This window comes from Panthera onca, chromosome D3 (genome assembly GCF_046562875.1).
Source record: "Panthera onca isolate mPanOnc1 chromosome D3, mPanOnc1 haplotype 2, whole genome shotgun sequence".
In the NCBI taxonomy this organism is placed as follows: Eukaryota; Metazoa; Chordata; class Mammalia; order Carnivora; family Felidae; genus Panthera; species Panthera onca.
Genome location: NC_138350.1, coordinates 25,360,241 through 25,384,016, shown reverse-complemented (window position 1 = coordinate 25,384,016; position 23,776 = coordinate 25,360,241). Strand labels below are relative to the sequence as shown.

At 51.9% G+C, this 23,776-nt stretch overlaps 1 protein-coding gene across 1 annotated transcript in view; it reads left to right on the top strand.

Annotated features, from left to right (window-relative positions):
* The window catches only part of MYO18B (myosin XVIIIB), a 241,782-nt gene that overhangs the window by 140,155 nt on the left and 77,851 nt on the right, over positions 1-23,776 (top strand). Inside the window, exons 33-35 of the mRNA XM_078435320.2 lie at positions 931-1,083; positions 21,091-21,204; positions 22,480-22,596. Coding sequence (XP_078291446.2) covers positions 931-1,083; positions 21,091-21,204; positions 22,480-22,596 — 384 coding nt within the window. The remainder of the gene's footprint in view (positions 1-930; positions 1,084-21,090; positions 21,205-22,479; positions 22,597-23,776) is intronic.

Sequence of the window (23,776 nt, the reverse complement as noted above, 5' to 3'; positions counted from 1 at the left end):
CCAAGGGGCTGTTAGTTTCTTCCAGAGTTTCAGAGGTGCTCCCCTAGTGTTTTTCCAGTAGGCGCTGTTTGTAGGTGAGACTGTGGACTGTCGCTGTTTCATGCTGGTCCTCTGGGGAACCCTGTGCCTCTCTCCGTTTGTTGGCCGCTGGGAGCTGTCACCCTCCTGGTGCTGAGTCCAGGAACGTGGCTTCTGCAGGGGCCACTGGACAGCTGCCCGCTCAGAGGGCCTACAAGTTCAGGGATTTGGGGAAAGGAACGTGCTCACTTCTTGGGTAACAACTTTTTGCAGAAAATGACCTCATGCCTTAATGTGGCAGAGGGGACCAGCTCGAGGGACAGCAAAACTTGACTTAGATCTCCAAAAACAGCACAGCTATATTAAGCACCATTTACTGAAGCATAACATATAGGCAGAGAAGCATACCGGACCCCTCCCGTACAGCTCAATGCATTTTCATAAACTCAGAGAAGTACCACCCACATGAATAGCATTAAGGGGCTCCCGAGTTCTGCCCTATCTAGTCCCTGCCCCTGCAGGGAAACTGCTGTCCTCACTTCTGTCACCAGAGGGCCTCCCCTGACCTGTAGGCTCTTACAAGGTGGGGAGAGGCCATATTGATGGCTTTGGTGCCGACCACGAGACATAGTGACTTTGGATCCTTACAGGCTGTGATGGCAGCTTTGGGCACAGCTTATTAGGCATTCGGCTAAACACCTTTCTAATTCCCACGACAGCCCCGCATGGTTGATGTCGTTCCCATTTTGCAGATGTGGAAACTGAGGTTTGGGGAGAAGGGTTTTGTCCAAGGTCCCACAGTGGGAGAGGCAGGGGCCAGATTTAAACCCAGGGAAGCCTGGTTCCGGAGAACTTGGACCCTGGACACTGCTCTGCCATCTTAGCTCATGAGAGCCTTCCCTTGGCTTCCAGATCGGCCATCGGGACTTTGACGTGGAGAAGCGTCTCCGGAGGGACCTCAAAAGGACTCACGCGCTGCTGTCCGACGTGCAGCTCCTTCTGGGGAGCATGGAGGATAGCAAGACGTCGGTCAGCAAGGAGGAGATGGAGAAAGTGCACAGCCAGGTGGGTGTCATGGGTCCCCTCAGGACCAGGCTGGGGAGGGTGCTGCAGCCAGCCAGGGCATGGGGACGGGGGTGGCCACTGTGCTGACGTCCAACCTTCACAGACCTGCATGAAGAAGGGGGACACCGAGGGGCTGAGCATGCCACATGGAGGTGGTTTATAAGTGAGAAGGAGGGGTTTATAAATGACCGAGAAGTCCAGTTCCCTTCTTCAGGGTGGAGGCAGAAGGCAGCCCGAGGGCACGGGCAGATCGGGGGCCTGTGGCAGAATGGCCGAGGGCAGCGCACGTGCACATGTGTGGTGGCCAGGTGGTGCCCACCCAGGCTGGGTATGAAACAACGGGTAGTCGTGCTGATAATGCAAAGCCTGAACCACCACCACCACCACCAATAGCCGTTTGCCAGTTAGAATGGTAATGATGCGGATCTCTGGCTGTCTCACTTCTGGAGCTCCCACCATGTAGTGCTTACTCTGTATGGGATGGGGCACCGAGTTCTGTACCGAGGTCTCCAGGATTCTCATCTCCATTTTCCAAGGGAGGGGACTGGGAGACAAGGAGGGCAGGAGACCCACCCCAAGGCAGCTAGAAAGTGTCAGAGCCAGGATTCGAACTCAGGACTCTACCCTCCCTGGCTGCCCCCGGGGAGGAGTGGAGGCAGATGGGAGGTGAGACCAGGCAGGAGCCAAGGACCTGGGGAGATGGGACGACGGGCTTGGGCTCTGCCCAGTGCAGACAGCGCAGCCCATGGAGGCAGGTGTCGAGAGGCGTGAGGTGTTCAGATTCCGCGGGGTGGGGTGGGGGGAGTTTGGCGGACTTGGGGAGAGAGGTCCCAAGGCGGAATATCACAGCAGGGACACGGGACTTGCTACCTGACCCATGGGGGGACAGGGAGTGGGGGAGTGAGCTGGAAACAACGCAGGGGAGCTGAGAGCCCCACTGGGGGTGTGGTGCCCTTGCATTTGGTGTCACTTCTAAGTCCCTCGTTTCCTGCTAATAAACGGCATGTGCTGAATCCAGGTGTGGAGAGACAGAAGGCATTTCCTGCTGCCCTCACCACCTCACCTTCTCAGAGTGTTGCCCTCTGTTCTTTCTCCTTCTCTGGCCTTCTATCACGTAGCCTCAGTGCTGCCACATGGCTGCAGGCTTCTCTATCTCCACAGAGTATCCCCAGAAACTTAGATGGGTTATCTGTACTTTTCGGACCCTCAGGCAAAACGATACACTTCCGGAGGGCAAGGCTCTGCTTTAACCATGTCTGATGGTACCTGTCCAGTCCATCGCCCATAATAAATACTGAATAAATGCCTGCCTGTTGAATTCAGTGGGGTCCTCTGCCTCATTTGACAAGTGAGGAAACTAGGGAACAGAGAGGGTGAGGGATTTGCCTGAGGTCACACAGCCAGTCAAAGGCAAAGCTGGGCCTTGAACCTGCTTTCCCTGACTCCAAAACCACTAACTGCTCTTCTCTCTTCCTTCTGGAGGAGCTCAAGAAGGTCAGCAGGTCCCCAGGAAGGCAGCGGGAGGCAGCAGAGTCTAGCTCCAGGCCGTAGAAACCGGATCCAGAGCTTTCTCTGCTTCCTGTCTCCGGCGTCAGTTTCCTGTCTGTAAAATGAAAGGTTTCAGGTAGCAATTGGTTAGCTAAGGGAGAAAACCTTGTTTTCCTTTTAAACAAAATTCCAGCCTCCATTCAGATTTCACGAGTTTCCCCGTTCATTCTTGGATTCTGTTCATTCCCGTTCCAGGATCCAACCAACCCAGGGCACGACACTGTGTTGGGTGGTCTGGCCTGCCCAGGGTCCTCTGGTCTGGGACAGGTTCCCAGTCTTGCCTTGCTTTTCATGACCTTGACAGTTTTGAGGAGGAATGGCCAGGTATTCTGTAAAGTGTCCCCCCAGTCTGGCTTTGTGTGATGCTTTTGTCATGATTGGACCAGGTTGGTAGGTTTGGGGAGAGACCTCCCCAGAGGTGCAGTGCTGTGAAACCTGAAGACGCTGAAGGGCCTCCTCTCTTAATAATCCTATTAATTAATGCTCTGTTGTATCTGCTAATGCTCTTTCAGGGTGACCAACCATCCTGGCTTGTCCCGGACTGTCCTGCTTTTAAGGCAAACCCTATTCTCCGCGTGGCCGTGTCAGAAAACTAGAATCCCCTGGGCTTAGGTGCACCCTTGTACTCAATCTCATTACCCTTCTTACTCCCTGGGGAAGGGAAGTGACCTTGCGCCCATCTTACAGGTGGGGAAGTCCTGTCCAGAGATGGGAAGTGACGTGCCCGGCAGCTAAGTGGCAGAGCTGGGATTCATATCCAGGGCTCGTGATTCTAACTGCAGAATCTAGGGGTTCCTTGACCTTTCTCTTTGGCTGTCCACGTGGGTGGAAGACGCTTAGCCTTTTGACTTGCCTCAAGTGGACAGAGGTGTCTGAGCACTTGGTCAGGATCCAGGCATGTCGGGCTCCTGCAGCCCCCTTGGCAGGGGGCCAGCTGCTCTTCCTGCCTCCCACCAAAATATTCCTGATGCCACAGCATCCAAATGTCCCCGTCCCCACAGGTGATTGTTCTCCAAAAGGAACCACGATGGTTTTGTTCATTCTTTTCCTTCCTTTTTAAAGTATTCATGAGCAACCTTCCTCGGCAGGGTTAAAATGTGTGTTCTTGACAAATGGTGGTATTTAATGAAGGCGCCTCGAGCTGAATCAAAGAGCTTCATTCTTCTGAAAGTCCTTCTTCCCCATCTCTGCATCCGGCTCCTATCAAAGGGAATTCACAGCCTTGGCTTTCTGTTGCTGTTGTCATGGAAATCGTTATAAGGATGGTTTCGCGTGGACCAGAGGTCAGGGTACAGTTGCTTTGGTTCCCAGCACACGTGTCCCGGATGCCGGAGTCAGAGCTAATCAAATAAAGCAGTGATGACATTGGGCATCACTGTGTTTCCTCTCCGAGGGAAGGTATTTGTCCTTTACCTGAAGGCTCCAGGGACCGAGGCAGAGAGAGCAGAGAGGAGGGGGAGGAGAGAGGGAGCTAACTTTGCTACTGACTGTGCTGTAAGTGCTGGGTATGGCACTGAACGACTTCCTTCCTTCCCTCCTTCCTTCCTTCCTTCCTTCCTTCCTTCCTTCCTTCCTTCCTTCCTTCATGATCTATGCAGCACCTGCTGTGAGTCAGGTGATATGCTCCATCTAGGCGTATAATGGTTAGTAAGGCAGGTACCCTCCGTCGTGAAACTTACATCTGATGGATAAGGAGGCAAGCAAACAATGATAGAAATAAGTAGAAACATCTCACACCTTGATATGGGGAATAAAGGCAATACATGGAGTTCTGGAATAGGCAATTGCAAGGGGTCCCGTTGAGCCTGGGTGGTCGGCTCAACTACCCTGGGAGAAGGAGGAGCAGACAGGGCCCTGACCATGCAGGACCTGGAAGGCTTGGGTTTTACACGAAGGGTCGTGCGAAGCCATTGGGAGGTTTTGAGCAGAGAGTGACGTAATCCAATTCGCGGTTGGGAGGCTCGCTCTTCTGTGCGGAGACTAGACGTGAACAGGATGGCAATGCCGTTAGGAGGCTAGAATACCCATCCAGGCCGGAGGAGATGGTCATCTGGGCTAAGTGGTGACAGAGCTGGCTAAAAGGGACAAACCTGGGGCTGGCTTGTAGGGGGCTCGAAGACTTTCTGGTGGCAGCAGTAAGTGCGCTATTTAGATAATCCTTACCATAACCACAGGAGGTGGGTACTTCTATTATTGACCTGTTTAATAAAGATACAATCTCTGAGAGGTTGAGTAACTTACCCAAGGGCACACAGCAATATATGTCCGAAAGCTGTGAATGCCACCAGTTCTGTGTCCATGCAACTTGGCCGGTACAGTATGGGTCCTATTAACATTGAGCACCTACTATGTACTAGGCTTTTCTGTGGTGTCTTGGGATCCCCAAACTTGGCCGCACATCAGAGAACTTAAGCACTGCTTAAAAATCACAGATTCTGGATCCCACCTCCAGGTAGTCTTTTCTTTGTCTTTCTTCATTAAGTCTGGGTTGGCACCCAGTATCTACATTTTTTAGGACTGGCATCTGGGAATCGCGGGCCTCATTTATCTCTCAAAACACCCTTTCCAGTTCTGTGGTGACACGTCATTTCGTAGACGAGAAAACTGATGGCGAGGTTACCTTAGTGGGACAGACCTTCATTCGGCCGTCTCAACATTAATTAAATTTGAGTCAAGAGGACTGGATCTGGCAGCTGCTAAACTCGTGACCTTCAACGCGCAGCGTGACCTCCCAGAGACTTTTTCCCAAAGTGGAGAGTTCGCGTCGCTTGATGGCCCAGTGCTTGTGGGGGGCTGATGAGGTCAAAGCCGCAAGGTTCTCGGGGGGCTGATGAGGTCCAAGCAGCAAGGTTCTCAGAAACATGACCACGCCCTGCTGCCCTTCTAGCTCAGTAACTGTGGCGTGGAAGAGCCCAGAGAAAGGTTTAATCTCTCAGGGCACGGACAAGGGAATCGCTTGAATGCACCTATTAAAAAACTCATGCATTCAGCAAATATTGATGTGGTCTGAACTCTGGGATGCATGGGAGGCCAGGCTGCAGGGATAAGGAGGAGACAGTATGGGGGGGGGGGGTATGTTGATAGTTGGGTTTAGTGAGCGTGGCTAAGGGGTTTGGGTTTTATCCCAAAGGTGATGGGGAGCCATAGAGAGTTACAGGGTAGAGATGGGTGTGGTCAGATGGGCGTGGGGATTCCAGGCCCCAGCTGAAGCTCTGATGTGCGATGTGCCAGGCCTAACCAGCAGCATGGGAGAGTTCCCTTAGAGCATCTTCCAGAATCTCTGGATTCTGCCCTTAGTGGACAGGCGTCCCCTCGGCCCATTGCCCCGGCGTCTAGGACCCCGAGAGAATTATTTGGCTCTTTTCACCCAGTTTCCTTCCACTGGGAGCCTTGGATATATCTCTGATAATACTGTGGTTTAAGACCCTTGTGATAAATCATAGAAGAGTCCTAGAACTTTTGGCGTTCAAATCCTGCCTCTGCTGCCTAATTAGCTGTATGATTTGGGGTGAGATATCCTGTGTTGCAGCCTCCTTTTCCTCATGTACAAAGGGACATGAGGGACGCCTGGCTGCCTCAGTCACTTAGGCATAAGACTTCAGCTCAGGTCACAATCTCCCAGTTTGTGGGTTTGAACCCCGTGTCGGGCTCTGTGCTGACAGCTCAGAGCCTGGAACCTACTTCGGATTCTGTCTCCCTCGCTCTCTGCCCCTCCCCCACTCTCGCCTTGTCTCTCTCTCCCTCTCTCTCAAAACATTAACAAAAAGTCTTTTTAAATAAAAAGGGGCATGATATTCCCAGGCCCGGGGCTGGTTTAAAGAACGCTATGACCGTGCATTTGCAAGAATTCTCTAAAATAAAAACTTGAAGACCATGATTTTTAAAACGTAGAGCTCCCCGCTGGCTCCCTCGTCCGAGTCACAGGGGTTGACTGCCGGAAGACTTTGGTTTCTGGGCAAACGATTTTACAAGACCTCGTAGCACAGACTAGGCAGGGTGATGTGTGGGGATGATCTAAAAACACCTGTTCTTTAGGAGCAATTACTAATTAATTCCCATGGAATGTTTCCACTGGAAACAAACTAATCTGGAGACAGAAGCAATCCCAACAACCAAGATACGTAATTGAGATTATCGCCGTGTGTAAATAACATCTGTGAGAAGCAGATGCTGGCACCTGGCTCCCACAAGACCCTGGAAGAGGACGTTTTCTCCAGGACACTGGTTGCTTTCAATTCACACCTTTGACCTTCGTCTCTTCCCCCAAAGGGAATACGGTATTTGCTTTTTGCAAAATGGAGACCCCCAAGCTCTTTCCTTTACTTCATTCATACTGGGGACCGTGTTCCCCCTCTTCCTGCTGAGTACAAAGCTGTCACCAAGTCTCAGTCATTGTACCCCCAAATGGCCCTTCAATCCTTCCTCCTTGACACCTCCCCCCCCACCCCCCCCACTGATCACCCACCATCAGTATTTCTCATGCTGGCCCCTGGCCTGGTCCAAGCAATCTTTCTGCCACCCGATCTTTGGAGAAAGAATTTTAAAATGTACATACAGTCTTGGCTTTTTGTGTTCGAGATCCATCAGTGGCTTCCATCGTCCTCAGAATACAATGCAGGTTCTCCAACATGACCTTTACGGGTGCCAAGTCCGGCTCCCGTGCTCGTGACATGTCTGAACAGCAGCTTAGGGACAGCTTGGGGTCGCTCACACCTGTCTCATCACCTTCCCGCCTTTGCCCAGGCTGTGCCTTTGGCCAGACTCCTGCTTCTCTCTTCTGAAGCCTGTTTGCCTGGTGACCATCTAGTTCTCTTCCTTTTGTTTTTGTGATTTTTTAATGTTTATTTATTTTTGAAAGACAGAGGGGGAGAGAGAGACAGAGTGCGAATGGAGGAGGGGCAGAGTGAGAGAGAGAGAGAGAGAGAGAGAGAATCCAAAGCAGGCTCCAGGCACAGAGCCCGACGTGGGGCTCGAACTCACGGACTGTGAGATCATCTGAGCCGAAGTCAGACGCTTAACCCAGTGAGCCAGTCAGACGCCCCCGTCTAGTTCTCTTCTGAGCTTGGGTGTGGGCATCATTTCTGGGAGCCATCTCTGACCCCCATGAGCTGGCTGAGGGCCCACCCCTCTGGGCTCTCACCGTCTGCTGGGTTTACCTCTGGGGTGGCACATTCTCTCGCAGTGTATTCCGAGGGCAATGGAAGCCACTGATGGATCTTGGACACAAAAAGCCGAGACTGTATATAAATTTTAAAATTCTCTCTCTGAAGGTCGCGTGGCAGGAGCATTGCTTGGACCAGGCCAGGGGCCAGCAGACATGAGGACCCCGCATGAGAAATACAGGGGGTGGGTGATAAGTACGGCAGTGAAGGGGGAAGGATTGAAGGGCCTTTGGGGGGTACGATGACTGAGACTTGGTGACATTCTCTCGCGGTCACCACCCTTGCTTGCTTGTGTCCCCCCTTTACCATCCAGCTCCTTCAAGGGAGACACTGGGCGAATAAGTAAACATACGAAGAGACTGGTCCAAAGTCACAAAGGTAGTAAGAGATGAAGCTGGGATTTGAACCCACGGACATCAACAAAAGGCAGTTTAAAGCTGCTACTACCCACCCCCCCATGAATGTATCTCCTGTCGGCCCTCTGCCACCTCCAGGTCCTCACGTCCCTGCGGGAATCCCGGGGTGCTCCTACAGGCCCTTCCACCGGGGGAGTCCAGCTCAGTTTTTGTCCCTTCGGGGGGGCCCCTTGAGCCTGGTGTATCTTCTACGTGAACTCCCAGCCACGGCTAGGCAACATCCTGAGGCCCCCACCCCCCGGCCCCCACCACTAGTGTGCAGAAGACCGATAACCCTTGATTCATCCCCAGTGCCCTTAGGCAGGACGTTTGTCACCACGTGTCACCCATGCTTCCACGAGACATTGAAAATAATTAATAAGCTCTGGGAAGATGAGTCTGATGGGAATTTTTCGTGTGAGCGAGCACCTTCCTCCCCAGCCAGGAACCATGAGACAGGTGGCCTGGGTATTTTATTCGAAGAGACAAAAAAAAATTTTTTTTTTTCCTTTTTAAAGATGATGTTGGAGTGAATTGACTCAATATTAACATGACCTCCTGTCAGAGGAGATAAAAACCAAATTGTAATTGGGTAAAAACATGGTTATCGCGGCCCGTTTACCCCACAAATATTGACACTTCCAATGTTGTTACAAATGGAGAAAGGCTGGTTTTATGATAGGCCGGGGGTGCTGTCTACGCATCTCCCCAAAAGGACCCGTGACGGTTGAGAGCTGTGGAGGGCCAGGCCCCCGGAACAGCCGGCCATCCCCCAGCGTAATCACAGACGTCTTCACAGTCATGATATTGGTGGCAGGCATGCGGCTGGTTCGGGACCAAGTGTGGGACCAAGCGCTTAGATGCCATGACTTAATTTGCAGCCCCCCCCCCCCCCAACCCACTTGAGTGTAGTGAACGCCATGTGAGCAGGACCTCTTCTGTCGGGGACCAGAGTGCAGGAGTGAGTCCGCACACCGCAGGTGCTCTGTGGATCAGTGGGGACTCCCAGGATGGGCCGTGAGTCTCCATGGGAAGCAGCTCCCTCATTTCAGGTAGGAGGGAGCCCAGCATATAGGAGACTTGCCCAAAGTCACAGAGTTTGGGGGGAAGTGGGATTTCTTTTTTAAATAACGTATTTCGAAAGAATTTCAAGCTTAAAGTGGCAAGAATAGTTAAGACTATGCCTGTTTATCCTTCATTTAGATTCATCAATTTGTGGGGCACCTGGGTGGCTCCGTTGGTTAAGCGTCCAAATCTTGGTTTCCGCTCAGGTCATGATCTCACGGTTCGAGAGTCCAAGCCCCGAATCAGGCTCTGGGAAAAGCCTGCTTGGGATTCTCTCTCCCCCACCCTCTCTCTGACCCTCCCCTGCTCTCTGTGTCTCTAAGTAAATAAATAAACTTTAAAAAAGATTCATCAGTTTGTAACATTGTACTACGTTTGCTTTCTCATTTTTTCTCATTCTGAATCCTCGAAAAACCAGTTACAAACACAATGCCCCTTTGTTCCACTCAAAAGGGAAAATTTCACATTGATAAAATACTGTCTTCTAATCCAGAGGGTCAACGAACTATGACCCACAGGCCAAATCCAGCTCAAATCTGCCTACTTGTTGTTGTTGTTGTGTGTGGTTTGTTTATTTGTTTGTTTTTTTGATTTTTCTTTTTACCACAGCCTGAGAGCTGAGAATGGTTTTCATGTGTGTGTGTTTTTAATTATTTATTTGTTTTGAGAAGGAGAGAGAGAGAGAGAGAGAGAGAGAGCGAGAGCGCACAAGTAGAGAAGGGACAGAGAGAGCGGGGGAGAGAGAGAGAATCCCAAGCAGGCTATGCACTGTCAGCACAGAGCCCAATGCGGGGCTCAGAGTCACGAACCGTGAGATCATGACCTGAACTGAAGTTGGGTGCTCAACCGACTGAGCCACCCAGGTGCCCCTGGTTTTCATGTTTTTAAATGGCTACATTAAAGTAGTTAGATAAGTGGGGCGCCTGGGTGGCTCAGTCAAGTGAGTGTCCAGCTCAGGTTATGATCTCATGGCTCGTGAGTTCAAGCCCCGCATCGGGCTCAGTGCTGACAGCTCAAAGCCTGGAGCCTGCTTCGGATTCTGTGTCTCCCTCTCTCTCTGCCCCTCTCTGGCTTGTGCTTGGTGTCTGTCTCTCAAAAATAAATAAACCCTAAGAAAATTTTTAAAAGAAAAGCAGTTAGATAAGTGTGGTACCTACATACAGATATCTATCTAAATCTATATGTATATGTATATGTATATGTATATGTATATGTATATGTATATGTATATCTATATCTATATCTATATCTATATCTATCTATATCTATCATCTATATCTATACGATTCAGATTTTGTCCATTGCCCTCGTCAATGTTCTTCACAACAAGTTTTCTCCGTGTTCAGGATCCAACACAGGATGCAGAAGTGTTTGTGCTTCGTTTTCATGATGTTATGTCCCCTCAGTCTTTCTGTCTCTGTCTTTCCTGATGCTGGCACTTTGGGAGGGGTTCACGCCAGCCGTGTTTGCCCTTCCATTCGGGTGAACTGGAATTTGAGCCCCTGTCTTTGTAATGTCGGAGCCTTTGGGTTTTGTGCAGGTTTGAGGGTGTTCCTGGGGCATGGGACTTCTGATTTTAAAACCAGAAACGTCCCTGGCAAACGGGGGAGTCGCCCATCCTAGGGCCGGCATCTCCAGCACCGAGGAATTGTGAGGAAGATAAAGGAAGGTACCCGTGGGTTTCGGGGAGGGGGGGGGGGATGATCCAGATGCCCTCTTGAGTGCCTTTTCTCGATTATCTGCTCGTTGTTGCTCTTTGGATGGATTTCTACCATCCACATGTCTTGGCCGGTGTTTTGGGTTTTTTTTGCTCCATTTATGCGTGTAAGATTTACTGGTATTATCGTATGTCGCAGTTGGTTCATTCTCCTTGCTATTTCTGAGACTATATCACAATCTAGCCATTGTGTTGTTGATGGGCATGTAGGTTGCATCCAGATTTTGATGATTAAGAATACAGCCTCTGGGGCGCCTGGGTGGCTCAGTCGGTTAAGCGTCCGACTTCGGCTCAGGTCGTGATCTCGCTGTTTGTGGGTTCGAGCCCCGCGTCGGGCTCTGTGCTGACAGCTCAGAGCCTGGAGCCTGCTTCGGATTCTGTGTCTCCCTCTCTCTCTGACCCTCCCCCGTTCATGCTCTGTCTCTCTCTGTCTCAAAAGTAAATAAACGTTAAAAAAAATTAAAAAAAAAAAAAAGAATACAGCCTCTGTGGGCATTTTTTCCCCGTGTTATTTTATTCAGGAGGCAGGCGGGTGTGTGTGTGCATCTCTGTAGGGTGTAGACCTAAAAGTGTAGAATCTCTGGGTCACAGTACACCTGTTTCTTTAACTGCGGTCGATGTAGCCAAATGGTTCTCCCGAGTGTCCATAGACACGTTTACTCCGGCCAGCCGGATACGACAGTCCCACCGGTGTCCCCTGTGGTCAACACCTGCTTTTGTGAGTTATTCACATCCTAGCCCTCCTGAGGGAGGAGGTGTTCCGTGGGTCTGTTTTGCATTTCCCCGACGAGTAACGAGGTGGGTCACCTTGTTGAAGTAGATGGACCATTTGCATGGCTACTTCTGCCCTGTTCAAGCCGCACGTGCCTCTTTCAAACTACTGGCTCTTTTTCTTAGTGATTTGTGAGATATGCTGGATGTAAAACTCTTTGCTCGTAATGTATATTGCGAATAGTGTCTCCCACTTTGCAGACAAACTCGGGGCATACTGCTGCATTCTCTTAGCTTTGCCATTTTACGAACAGAAGCTCTTCATTGCCAGGTAACCCAACTGGTCAATCTTAGGTATCTTGGAATCCAAATTTAAAACGACTTGGTCCAGCAGAGGGTGTTCTGGTTAGCCGAATGTTCTGGCTAAGTGAGCGCGGTGGTGCAGGATGGCCGGAAGCCCACCACCCTCTACCCGGGTCTCTAGCCTGGACTCAGGATCCAGCCCTGGAGGTTGGCTGGACACGTCTGTGGTCACTCTCTACGCAGGACATTTCCTCCTGCAGGGGAGGGTCCTGCCCACACAGCCTGCCCCTCGTCCTTTGTGTGGAGCTGGCTGTCTGGACTCCGGCCGGTGTCTGGGTCAGACACCTGTGCTCGGGAGGAGCTGGGAGCGGCCAGGCAGCAAGTGGCTTCCCGAGGGGGTGTTCAGGGCTGGCTCAGACAGCAGGGCCAGTGGGCTGCAGACGCGGGCAGCCCCGCCCCTCCCCGGACCGGGACAGGTTAGTGATGCACTGAGCTGACCTCTTTCCTTGGCTCCCTCAGCGCATGTGCGTGCAGCCCCTACCGTGTGGGGACCCAGAGGGGAGCGAGCCCCAGGTGGCCTCCAGGAGCCCATTATCTAGTGGGAACACGGGGAGGTACTCAGACAATAACACTATTTAGGGGAGCAATGAGGTGCTGGGACAATGGGGTGCTGAAAATATAATAAAAATGAGGGCATGATAGGATGGGGGCAGGGGAGGCGTTTTATGTGTACCTTATCCTGCTTTTCCAAGGTTTTCTTTTTTTTGGAGAACATCAGGGTACGCGAAAGCCACTGCAACCAGAGGTGAAGGCAAGAAGGAAATTCGTAAAGTCTGTTTAATCATATAGTACCTGAGCAGTCCTTAGATCCTATAATGCAAAATTAGGAAGGACCCTTTTTTTTTCATTTTAATTTTTACTGAAGGATAGTTGGCATACAATATTATATTAGCTTCAGGCGTACAACCTAGTGATTCGACCATTATATGTGTTATGAGATGCTCACTGCCGTAAGTGTCGTTACCTTCTGTTACCGAGGAAGGACTCTCAAACCCTCAAAGAAATAGACTCCAAACAAGTGAAAGGAGGTCTGTTTTACTCAGCAGGGGGGAAGCCCAGGCCACAGGGCTTACAAGAAAAGGCTGTGGGTTTAAAATTCAGGCCCGGTCCTGGCCCCATTCACCACTTACAAGCTGTGTGATCTTGACAAGTTAACTAACCTCTCTGAGCCTCAGTTTCTTCATCTATACAATGGTGGTGAAAGTCCCTACTTCAAAGAGTTATTACGTGTTGCAAATAACATATTCATGGTAAGCATTCAGAGACTGGTTATGATTAGTCCACTACTAACAATGATTATTTTTACTCTGAGGAGGATGAAAACCAGAAAGCATTTCGATGCATCAATAAATAATGATGCACAGGGTAAGCAAGACGATGGAACGTTTAATATATGCTCAAGTCGTTTGACCAAGGACACAGAGAGTAACCACCAGATGGTCTTAGGAAGTTTCCCCTTGGGGCCACAGTCATCAGACTTCTGAGCCGGATAGACCATTGGTGGACCTGGCCTGACATTTTTAATATGTTTGCATTTAATAAATTTGTTCGATATCAGGGCTGTCTATAGTTTGAGATGCCGCTAATTCCCTTCGGGGGAAAGCCTTCCTACCGAAGGCTAATTCTTCCGAGCGCCCTGACGGGATGTCAAGGCCTGGGATGTGTCGAGATCAGCCCGCCAGAGTCACCGTGTCTTAGAACGCTTGCCCGTGGCATTTGCGATGCAGGATTCTTAAATCCTGTGAGTTGCTCGGCCAGACCCAGAAATCCAAGTTCTAACAGCTCTGCCAAAACATCAGCATTTTCCCCTTTCCCCGCCTCATTCCATATGTCTGGCCCACTCATCTCGTGGCTTAATAAGTCCAAAGCAAACATTTTCGCCAGGTATTTAAAGCCGGCAGATGGCTTTGCATAGGCAAGTAATATGCTATTCATCGGGTTGTAGTTGATGTATATGTGATGGGAATCTCAATCGCCCTCCCAGGGAGTGCAGGGAGGGGAGGAGGGAGATGTTGCAGACAGCACTCCGCAGATGAAGTCAGCAGCAGGGAAAGGCTCCTTGCAGCGTGGCCTGTGTGGTGGCCCAGGAAGAGCAGGGGCTTGGAGTCCCATCGGCTCGGATCTGATCCGGGACGAGTCACTTCCCCTGCCCGGGGTTACCGTTTCCCCATTTGTGGGCTGTGGGCTGTGGTGGTAATGAGCAGCGAGGGCCCCCAAGGTGCCTAGTAGAGTCGGTGTTGGAGAAATCTCATTCCCTCGTCTTTTTCCCACTGAACAATCAGGAAGGGGGGATATTTATCCCCCTGTGAGGAGGGATCTGTACACAGAATAGGCAGACAACGAATGATTGTTATCCTATCCCAAGGTTTGGATCGAGCTACTTTGGTCCAACACTTTTAGCAGATCAGTCAGCAAACACTATCACCAAAGGTTTGGTTTTTTTTTTTTTAATTTTTTTAATGTTTATTTTATTTATTTTGAGAGAGAGAGAAAGAGAAGGGGAGGGGCAGAGAGAGAGAGAGAGAGGAAGAGAGAGGATCCCAAGCGGGCGCTGAGCTAACAGCTGCAGAGCCCGATGTGGGGCTCGAACTCACAAACCGGGAGATCATGACCTGAGCCAAAATCAAGAGTCGGACGCTTAACGGACGGAGTCACCCAGGCGCCCCTGCCACCAGTGGCTTTGAGTGTTGACTCTGTGGCTGACAGCGCCTTCCGGCTTGGCCGGACCTAGATTCTCCAACCACGTCATTGCGAATGTGTTTCCTGCCTCAGCACCTTTGATGTCACTTTATATTCTCAGGCCGTCTCTTCTTTCCTGCTGGGAAGGACTGCCAGACACTCCGACCTCACATCCTGCATCACAAAGAACCAACTTCGTTCCTATAGTCCCCCCAAAATCCCGGCGTCTTCTAGGCTCTTACCCCACAGCTAAGCACGCTGGTGAACAGGAAGTGGTGTTCTGATTGGCTGGGCGGAGTCACATGCCCTTCTCAGAGCTTGCTAGGGGCGGGTCAGCTCTATCAGATACACTTGGACATCTGGGGGATGGTTTTTTTTTTTTTTTTTGCAGGGGAGATGGGGTGCCGCTATCAAAAGAAGGGAGATTGGGGCACCTGGGTGGCTCGGTCGGTTAAGCGTCCGATTTCGGCTCAGGTCACGATCTCTCAGTTTGCAAGTTTGAGCCCTGCGTCGGGCTCTGTGCTGACAGCTCGGAGCCTGGAGCCTGCTTCCAGTTCTGTGTCTCCTTCTCTCTCTGCCCCTCCTCTGCTCATGCTCTGTCTCTGTCTCAAAAATAAACATTAAGAAAAAAATTTTTTTAAAAAGAAGGTAGATTAAATGCTGTGCAGACGCATCGCAGAATTTCCCCTGTAAAACATCCGTCATGGGCACCACTGTTACTGGAGGAATGCAGTGCAATGGCTCAGAGTGGGTGTCATATTCCAGGTCTGCCACTTAGCACTTGTGAGACCTTCAGTAAGTCCTTGACCTCTCTATCCTAAGTTTCCTCGACTGTAACAACAAGAATGGTTATTGACCCTACTTCAGAGTGTCATTGTGAAGGATAAATGAGTTCATACAGTAAAAGTGCTCAGAGCAGTGCCGTGAGCACAGGGTAAGAGCTCATCTTCATAATCCATGTGCATGGCAGCCCCTAGGCTTGTGCAGTGCACAACGAATACAACTGTACTCAGCTGTCCTGCTCAATGAAAATACGGACCATTATTTCCCCCATTTTGTGAATGGGAAAATGAAAGCTCAGAGAGGCTAAGTCACTTGCTGAAGGTCGTAGGCTCATAGATAGAAATTTGGGATTGGACCCCGGTTCTGCCTGACCATTGGGTGTGCTCTTAACCACCAGGCAATGCTGTGGTAACGATGAACATCCCACCTCGTGGTGGGTGAGAAGCCATATTGGGAGAACGCACTGCCAGCCCCGTCTTTTGGTGAAAAGTGCTCAGAGCAGTGCCTGGCACAGAGTAAGAGTTGGTCATAACCAACGTCCATGACATCCCTTGTCCAGATTCATGCAGTGCTTTGATCTGTCATTTCCTCTTGCCCAGGAGAGCACCAGGCTTCAAGGACCTTCAGGGCTCTCCCACAATCCCTGGAGAGTCAGGACCTCACCAGAACAAAGCTAGGAAGCCCTTAGTTCATGCACAAGGTCAGGAAGCACGTTCCCACCTGTAGCTATAGCATAGAGAAGACTCCTAGGTCAAGGGGCCGGGGCGGAAATGACACCCGCCTGGACGCCCACCTTTCTGAATTCGAGCAGATTCCGGGGAAGGGTGCCCGATTGAATGACACCATGTGCAGGAGGAACAGAAGCTTCCAGTCATGGAAGGCGTTGCGTGCTTTGTTCCACACACCTTCAGTACTGTCGTGTGGGTTTTACGAAAAACTAGATTTGGAGGAGAAAAGAAAACATGAACGTGTACGAAAATCAAGTCAGTTGTCTCGCTGGGAGCGTGTTGGGGACCCAGCCCCAAGACAGGTCTGGAGAGAGATGATTGCCCCCCGAACCCTCTCCGCCCTGCATCTTGGAGGTCTGGCAGGGAACCGCCCCAGAGGGCTCGTCCATGCAGAAGGATGGTGAAGCAGAGCCAAAAGGTGTGAGGTGTCCCCTGCCCCCTGGGATCCTCACTGCTTACACTGGCTACGAGGACAGGAGAGTGGACCCCCATAACCCTTCCTGAGGGGAGTCCTGGCTGCCCAACTCCCTTCTGCTCTCTGCTCCTCCTGGAGTGCCTCCCGGGAAGGGAGGGCGTTTTCCAAGCAGCGTTGGGCTGTGTCACTCCCCCGGAAGGTCTGATCTCAGTCCCAGCATGACTTGCCACCCGACTTCATAAAAACGTCACTCAAACAGCCCCCATATGGAAATAACGTGCGGTGAGTTATTCTTACGCCGGGTCATCCATAATGGAAAATCAGCCCGAGATGGCCCTGTATTTCTTCCCGTTCCCTAAAGTGTAATAAATTGACATTTTTAAAGCTCGGCATTTAGATGGCTTGTCAGCGGCAGCCCGGAGCCTGCCCAGTGGGGGCCTCGGGCTGGCGGGCGGCTTCTGGTTTTGCCCCTCCAGATCCTACTGGCTGTGTGCCTCGGGTGGGCCCCCTCCCTCCTCCCTTCCTGGTCTGCCAGGAAGCCTGAAGTTCCTCCCTGCGATGGTGGGAGCCGAGGCCCTGCCTCATCCTGGTGGCAGGAACCTGACATTCTTTCTGTCATTCTCCTTGCCTCCAAAATGGGGTTAAAAACACCCATTTCGGGGCACCCGGCTGGCTCAGTCAGTTACGCGTCCAACCCTTGATTTCGGCTCAGGTCATGATCTCACGGTTTGTGGGATCGAGCCCCATTTCAGGCTCTGCGCTGACAGTGGGGAGCCTGCTTGGGGTTCTCTCTCTCCCTCTCTCTTTCTCTGCCCCTCCCCTGCTTGTGCGCGCACGCACTCTCTCTCAAAATAAATAAATTTAAAAAAAAACCAACAACCTTTCTTAGGCCGTTAAAGGGAATGAAAGGGGCAAACAGGAGTGACAACTGCCATTACTATTTTAGGGTTTTCTCGCTGCCAGACACGGTGCTAAGCACTCCCAGGGTCTCACTCACTCACTACGCAGGACTCCGTAGTGATATGGCTCTGCCCAGTTTACAGGTGAGGAAACTGAGGCACGAGGTCACGTGACCAAGTGAGAGAGGCCGATCCTCCAGACCTGGCTCTATGCCCAAGCTCTGACCCCCACACGTGGTGGGAGCTGGCACTTCGCAAGCGCCCGTAAGTGTTGGTTTCGTTCCTCGTCCCTCGGGGATGAACGTGTTTATCTCCAGGAGGCTCTGGGGATGATGCGTGTTTCCTCGGTCCCACCGACCGCAGGGATTCAACCCCCGAGTTCTGTTCCACTGTCTCTGACTGATCCAGCCCCCGGCCTGGTCCAGGCCGTCGTGACACTGCCCGGGGGGCTCCCATTGGAACACCAAGCCACTGGGTCAGCCATTCACTCTGCAACCGAGCTTTCTCTTTCTCTTAATCCGCCCTCCCCGCGCGGTCCAGACTTTCCAGAGAGTGTCTTTTCATGAGGGGCGGTGGAGCCCAGCAATGAAGAGCTTGGACTCTGGAGTCGGACGCACCAGGCTTCTCCGCTGACCGGCTGCGTGACCGCTGGGCAAGGCCTCTCCGCTCTGTGAGCGTTGGTGTCCTCATATATCAGCCAGTCCTAATGGAGGTACCCTGCTCCCAAGAGCTCTTACGGGGCTTTTCTGAAGCAAGACGGAGAAAGCACAGCGCCCTGGAAATGGTCCCCAGACAACGGTGGCAGGTGCAGCTGTTCATGCCAAAACCCATCGGGGCCAAGATGATCCTATCCCAAACCCAGCAGGAGCTAAGAATAACCCCAATAGCCATGCCCGTCTCTGTCCGGGGAGGCTCTGAGGGCCAGGGCACCGTGCTGCCAAAACCCTCAGCCCAGGTCGGGAACTGCTGTCCTTGTCTTTGGAACTACACTGTTTTGTTCCTGACAGTGGCTGTCGCTCGCCTCTTGGCCCCGGGCCACGCAACTTGGCCTGGCGACAGGGCCCTGTGTGATTCCTCCCTCCCTTCCACTGTTAGTTATTTGACGTCATCTCCCAGGACGGCCTACCAGCTCCTGCCCGCCCAGACCTTTTCTTCTTTGCACATACCACGGTGTGTCCTCATCGGCTGCCCTCCTTCCAGTCGTGTCCACTAAAGCCCATCCTGCCCACAGCAGCCAGGGGTAGATCATGCCACCCTCCTCCTCCTGCTCCACCAGCGGTTTCCCACCAATGTGCCTCTCCCCCCCGCATCTGCCACTTCAGCACCATATCCCCCTCCTCCCCGTACAGCTGTCCAGCCACACTGGCTCCCTTTCTGTCCCTCAGCACCGCTTCCGCTTTTGTTCTTGTTCCTGCCTCAGGACCTTTGCACCAGCTACTTCCTCCACTCAGGGCACTCTTCTTCTTAGATATGTACATGGCTGCATCTTTCAGGTCTTAGCTTAAATGCTTCTCCTTAGTGAGGCCTCCGACTTCTGCGAGAACCAGGGCCTGGCCTTGCCCTGCCACCTCCGTGCCTTGCCCAGAGGCCCCTGGAGCCTCCTGCGGGAAGATAAGACGGTGCCTGACATGTCACCTCCTCTGTCGATGATGCTCTAACAATGCCTCCACATCACACTCCATGCGCCTCAGCTGTCCCACCCAGGGAAACGGGCTGTCCCCCACCGAGCCCACTGCAGGAATACATTGTTCTTGGGGTCTTGGAAAATGGGAGTTTTGTGGATGGTGGCTGCCGGCAGTGGGGTGGGGCTAGAACTAGAGGTGCCAGTGTGAGAAAGCTCAGGGCCTCGATTTCCCCACGTGTATAATGGGTTAACAGCTGTGCACACCTCACAGATGAGGATTACAAGCAAAAATGAGAGTAGCACCTTTCCCAGAGCACTTGACCGGAGATGTGCACATCACTGGTGACCTCCATTGTCCCCGCCTTCCATTGCCATTAGCATCATTCTAACATCTGGGCTGAGCTCCGGATATCCTGAGGAAGATATTCTCTGCCCAGTTGGGAAGGAGATAAAAATGATCCCGGACGGGTTCTTGGCCAGTTGTCCTGGGGTGGCCTCCACCTTGGCTCAGCTGTTTTCCTTTTACAGATCAATGGGGTGCCTTCACTTACTCGGTGGCCTTGGGGATCAGAGATCGTGTGCATGTCATTTCACGAGGACTCCAGCTTGCTTTTCTGTTCTGTCTTGTGAGCACGCACCTTAATATTATTAACTGTTTTGGAGGGACCGTGGCTTGGCAGTGAGAAAATCTGCGAGTCTGGGCAATAACGAGTGGCGTCTTCACTCCTTGCAGCTGTGTGACCTCAGGCAAGGCACTGTCCCTCTCTGAGCCTTGAGTGTTTTCCTCAGGCGATCTCTAAGGGTGTTTTCTGCTCAGAGATTCTAGGGTTCGGAAATCAAGGGGAAACTGACAGGTGCAGAATGGACTTACGGTTTGTGCCCGGATGTGGTTTTCTCCAACAGGGAAAGTCTGTCTTCTGGGGCCATGGAAGATAGTTGTACCTATTTTGATGGCCCCACTTTGCTAAGATAAGAGGCCTACTGTGTGCCGGTGGGTGAACATCAGATGAGACAGAAAAGGGTGAGAAAGAGAAACTTTGTTTAGGTCAGTGGCTCTTAACCTTCAAGAACCCAGGAAAAATGCTTACATGGCAAATATGTTGCATACCATTTAGAGGGGCTTTACAATTCTGAAACCTGGTTAAGAAACATCTCCTTGGCAAGTTCCCACTGACTTTTGAGCACCTCCTCCAGAAGGCCTTCCCTGGTTTCATCCTGTGTTCCCAGTGTCTCCATGGCTTTCTTCCTGTGCTCCTCAGGGAGGCTGTCCCTGCCAGTCTTCCCCACAGCGGGTGGGAAGGCCCCAGGCTGACTGCTCTCTGCCTGCACTAAGTGGGTGTCGGCAAATATTTGTTGAGCAGAGCTGGGGACCAGCTACTGGCACTGAAGCGGGCTAGCCTGATTTCATGGGACAGTGCCCGTTCAATTTTGAGTATCTCAGAGCCTGGCCATCTCAGATGCAAACACGTTCTCCTCCCCTCATTGTGGGTTGATGAATAGCTGTGAAGACAGACGGGAGGAGAGGATCATCTGTAAATTATTCCGCCACTTGGGAGGGGCTGGGCTGGGCTGGAGGGGAAGGACATTCAAGGAGGCGGCATCATGAGGCTCTTCCCTTCCCTTCCCTCCCATTCTCTTCCCTTCCCTTCCCTGCCCTGCCCTGCCCTGCCCTGCCCTCCCCTCCCCTCCCCTCTCCTCTGTTCCCTTCCCTTCCCTCCCATTCTCTTCCCTTCCCTTCCCTGCCCTGCCCTGCCCTGCCCTCCCCTCCCCTCCCCTCTCCTCTGTTCCCTTCCCTTCCCTCCCATGCTCTTCCCTTCCCTTCCCTGCCCTGCCCTGCCCTCCCCTCCCCTCCCCTCCCCTCTCCTCTGTTCCCTTCCCCTCCCCTCCCCTTCCCTTCTCATTCCCCTGCCTGGTGCAGCTGGAGCAGAGTGAAGCCAAGTGTGAGGACGCTTTGAAGACCCAGAAGGCGCTGACGGCGGACCTGGAGAGTATGCACAGCGAGCTGGAGAACATGACCCGGAATAAGAGCCTGGTACCTGCCCCTTCCTAGAGTTGCGGGCACCTGGGGCCAGCATAGGGCTCTGGGAACCAGCATGGGACCCCTGTGTACTCAGCACCACAAGAGGGGCCGAGGGCACTGATTGCACACTTGCTGGGTCAACACGCTGAGAGTGCAGGCAGCCTATTATGAGCTGAGCACTAGAAAGCTATAAGGGCATATGTGAGGATCAGCTATGTGTTCATCTCCCCGAAGGTAGTCAAGGAAACTTGTGGTAGACCTACTGTGTGCTCGGCACTGTGGGGATGCATTCATTGTGAGCCTACTGTTTGCTCAGTACCCTGACTGGGAACAAAACTGTCTGTGGTGTGCCCATAGTGTGCTCGCCACGTGAGTGGTCCCAGGCACCTGTTGTAGCCCTACTGTGTGCTCAGCATCATAACAGGGGACTTGGGCATTACGGTTGGGTTACTGCATATTCATTCTTACACATGGAGACAAGGGCATCCCTCATGGGCCCACTTAGGCTCACTCCTCTAAGGTTCCCAGCCATCTATTAGGAGCCTACTATGTGCTCACCACTGAATGGGGGAAATGAACATATATTATGAATCTAATATATGGGTGAAAATTGGGTGCGCATTTCTAAGTCCCCTGTCTGGGTGTACAAGGTTGACTTAAGTTTTTACTCCGCATCTAAAATCCCGAAGTTTAGGTATAGCCACAGATTTATAGGCAAAAGCTTGTCTCCAGATCCCTGTTGGACCCTTTAAGGGGAACTTACCACAAACATTCACATGCACACACACACACACACGAATGTACACACTCACCTACAAAATTGCCAGACACACACACAAAATAAATGCCCTCATAGGTAAAATATGCATCTAATTTTATCCATCTGCCCAATTATCTATTTATAGAGCACCTGCTGTATGCAGGCCGAGTGCTGGGGATGTCTCTGTGAACAGAACAAAGTCCTGGTTCTCGCGGAGATTACAGGGATTTGCACTCACACGTGTGTCCCAGGCACATTTAAAATGGACATAACATGTAATCCCGTGTGGGCTTACATGGACACACGTCCGTCCACATAGACACAGGCTGCCCTGTTACACATGCACATGCAAGCACACACACCCAGAGCTGTCACTGACACCCCCACGGCCAGCCTCTCAGGTAGACGGTCACTCCTCTGATGCACGCACAGGCGAGCCCCCGCACTTTGCTCCTCATCGGGCCCCTGCTGTCGTCCTCCCACCCACCCTTCTACCTCCACCCCACCACTGTCCTGCCTCCCGCCAGGTGGATGAGCAGCTATCCCGGCTGCAGTTTGAGAGGGCTGACCTGCTGAAGCGCCTCGATGAGGACCAGGACGACCTGAACGACCTCATGCAGAAGCACAAGGACCTCATTGCTCAGGTAGCGACGGAAAGTGGAAGGAGGCTTGGTGGCCTTGGGCCGGGGAGGCGGGAGATATTGCCAGGGGGATGTGGTTGGGCCCCTCCTCTCTGGTCTGAGGACCTTGGAGGGGTAAATGCCACAAGGATAAATAGGGATTGTGAAATTTTGTGGGGTCCTGATAGAGGAGGATGTCACCCTTAGATGGGCGTGCATTATTGGAAGACATCTCCACCAAGAAAAGTTTTGACTTATTTATACACCTATCTACACATTCACCCACCTGCATGCCCTTTTTATATATCCATCAAAATATTCATCCATCCACCATTCTTCTGTTCATTGGTCCACTCATCCACTTATCCCCAATTTTTATCCACCCATCTACCATCCACCCACCTATTTACCCATCCATCCAGCTACTCACCTATCCATCCCTCCATCCCTCCATCCATCCATCCATCCATCCACCCATCCATCCATCAATCCATCCATCATCCACCCATCCATCCAGCCACTCATCCATCCATGCATCCATCCATCCAGCCAGCCATCCATCAATCCATCCATCCATCCATCTAAAAATCCATCCATCCATCCATCCACCCACCCACCCACCCACCCACCCATTTACCCACTCATTGATGCATCCATCCACCCATCCATCCAGCCACTCACCTATCCATCCCTCCATCCATCCATCCATCCATCTATCCATTCATCCATCCATCCATCCATCCATCCATCAATCCATCCATCCATCCACCCACCCATCCAGCCAGCCACTCACCTATCCATCCCTCCATCCCTCCATCCATCCATCCATCTGTCCATCCATCCATCCATCTCTCCACCCACTTACCCATTCATCACCCATCCACCTATCCTCATTTTATCCACCCATCTACCCATCCACCCATCTACCCGCCCATCTGTCCACGCACCCACCCAGCCACTCACCTGTCCCTCTATCCATCCATCCATCCCTCCCTCCACCCACTTACCCATTCATCACCCATCTACCTATCCATCCACCCTTCCATCTATTCATCTACCACTCCATACATCTATTGAGATATCCGTTCATTTATCTAATATTTACTGTGCCCCCATCATGTGTTAGGTACCATGTCAAATGCCAAGGATGCCATGTTGGACAAAAGCACATCCCATTCCTCCGTGCACATGGCTCCCAGTTTCA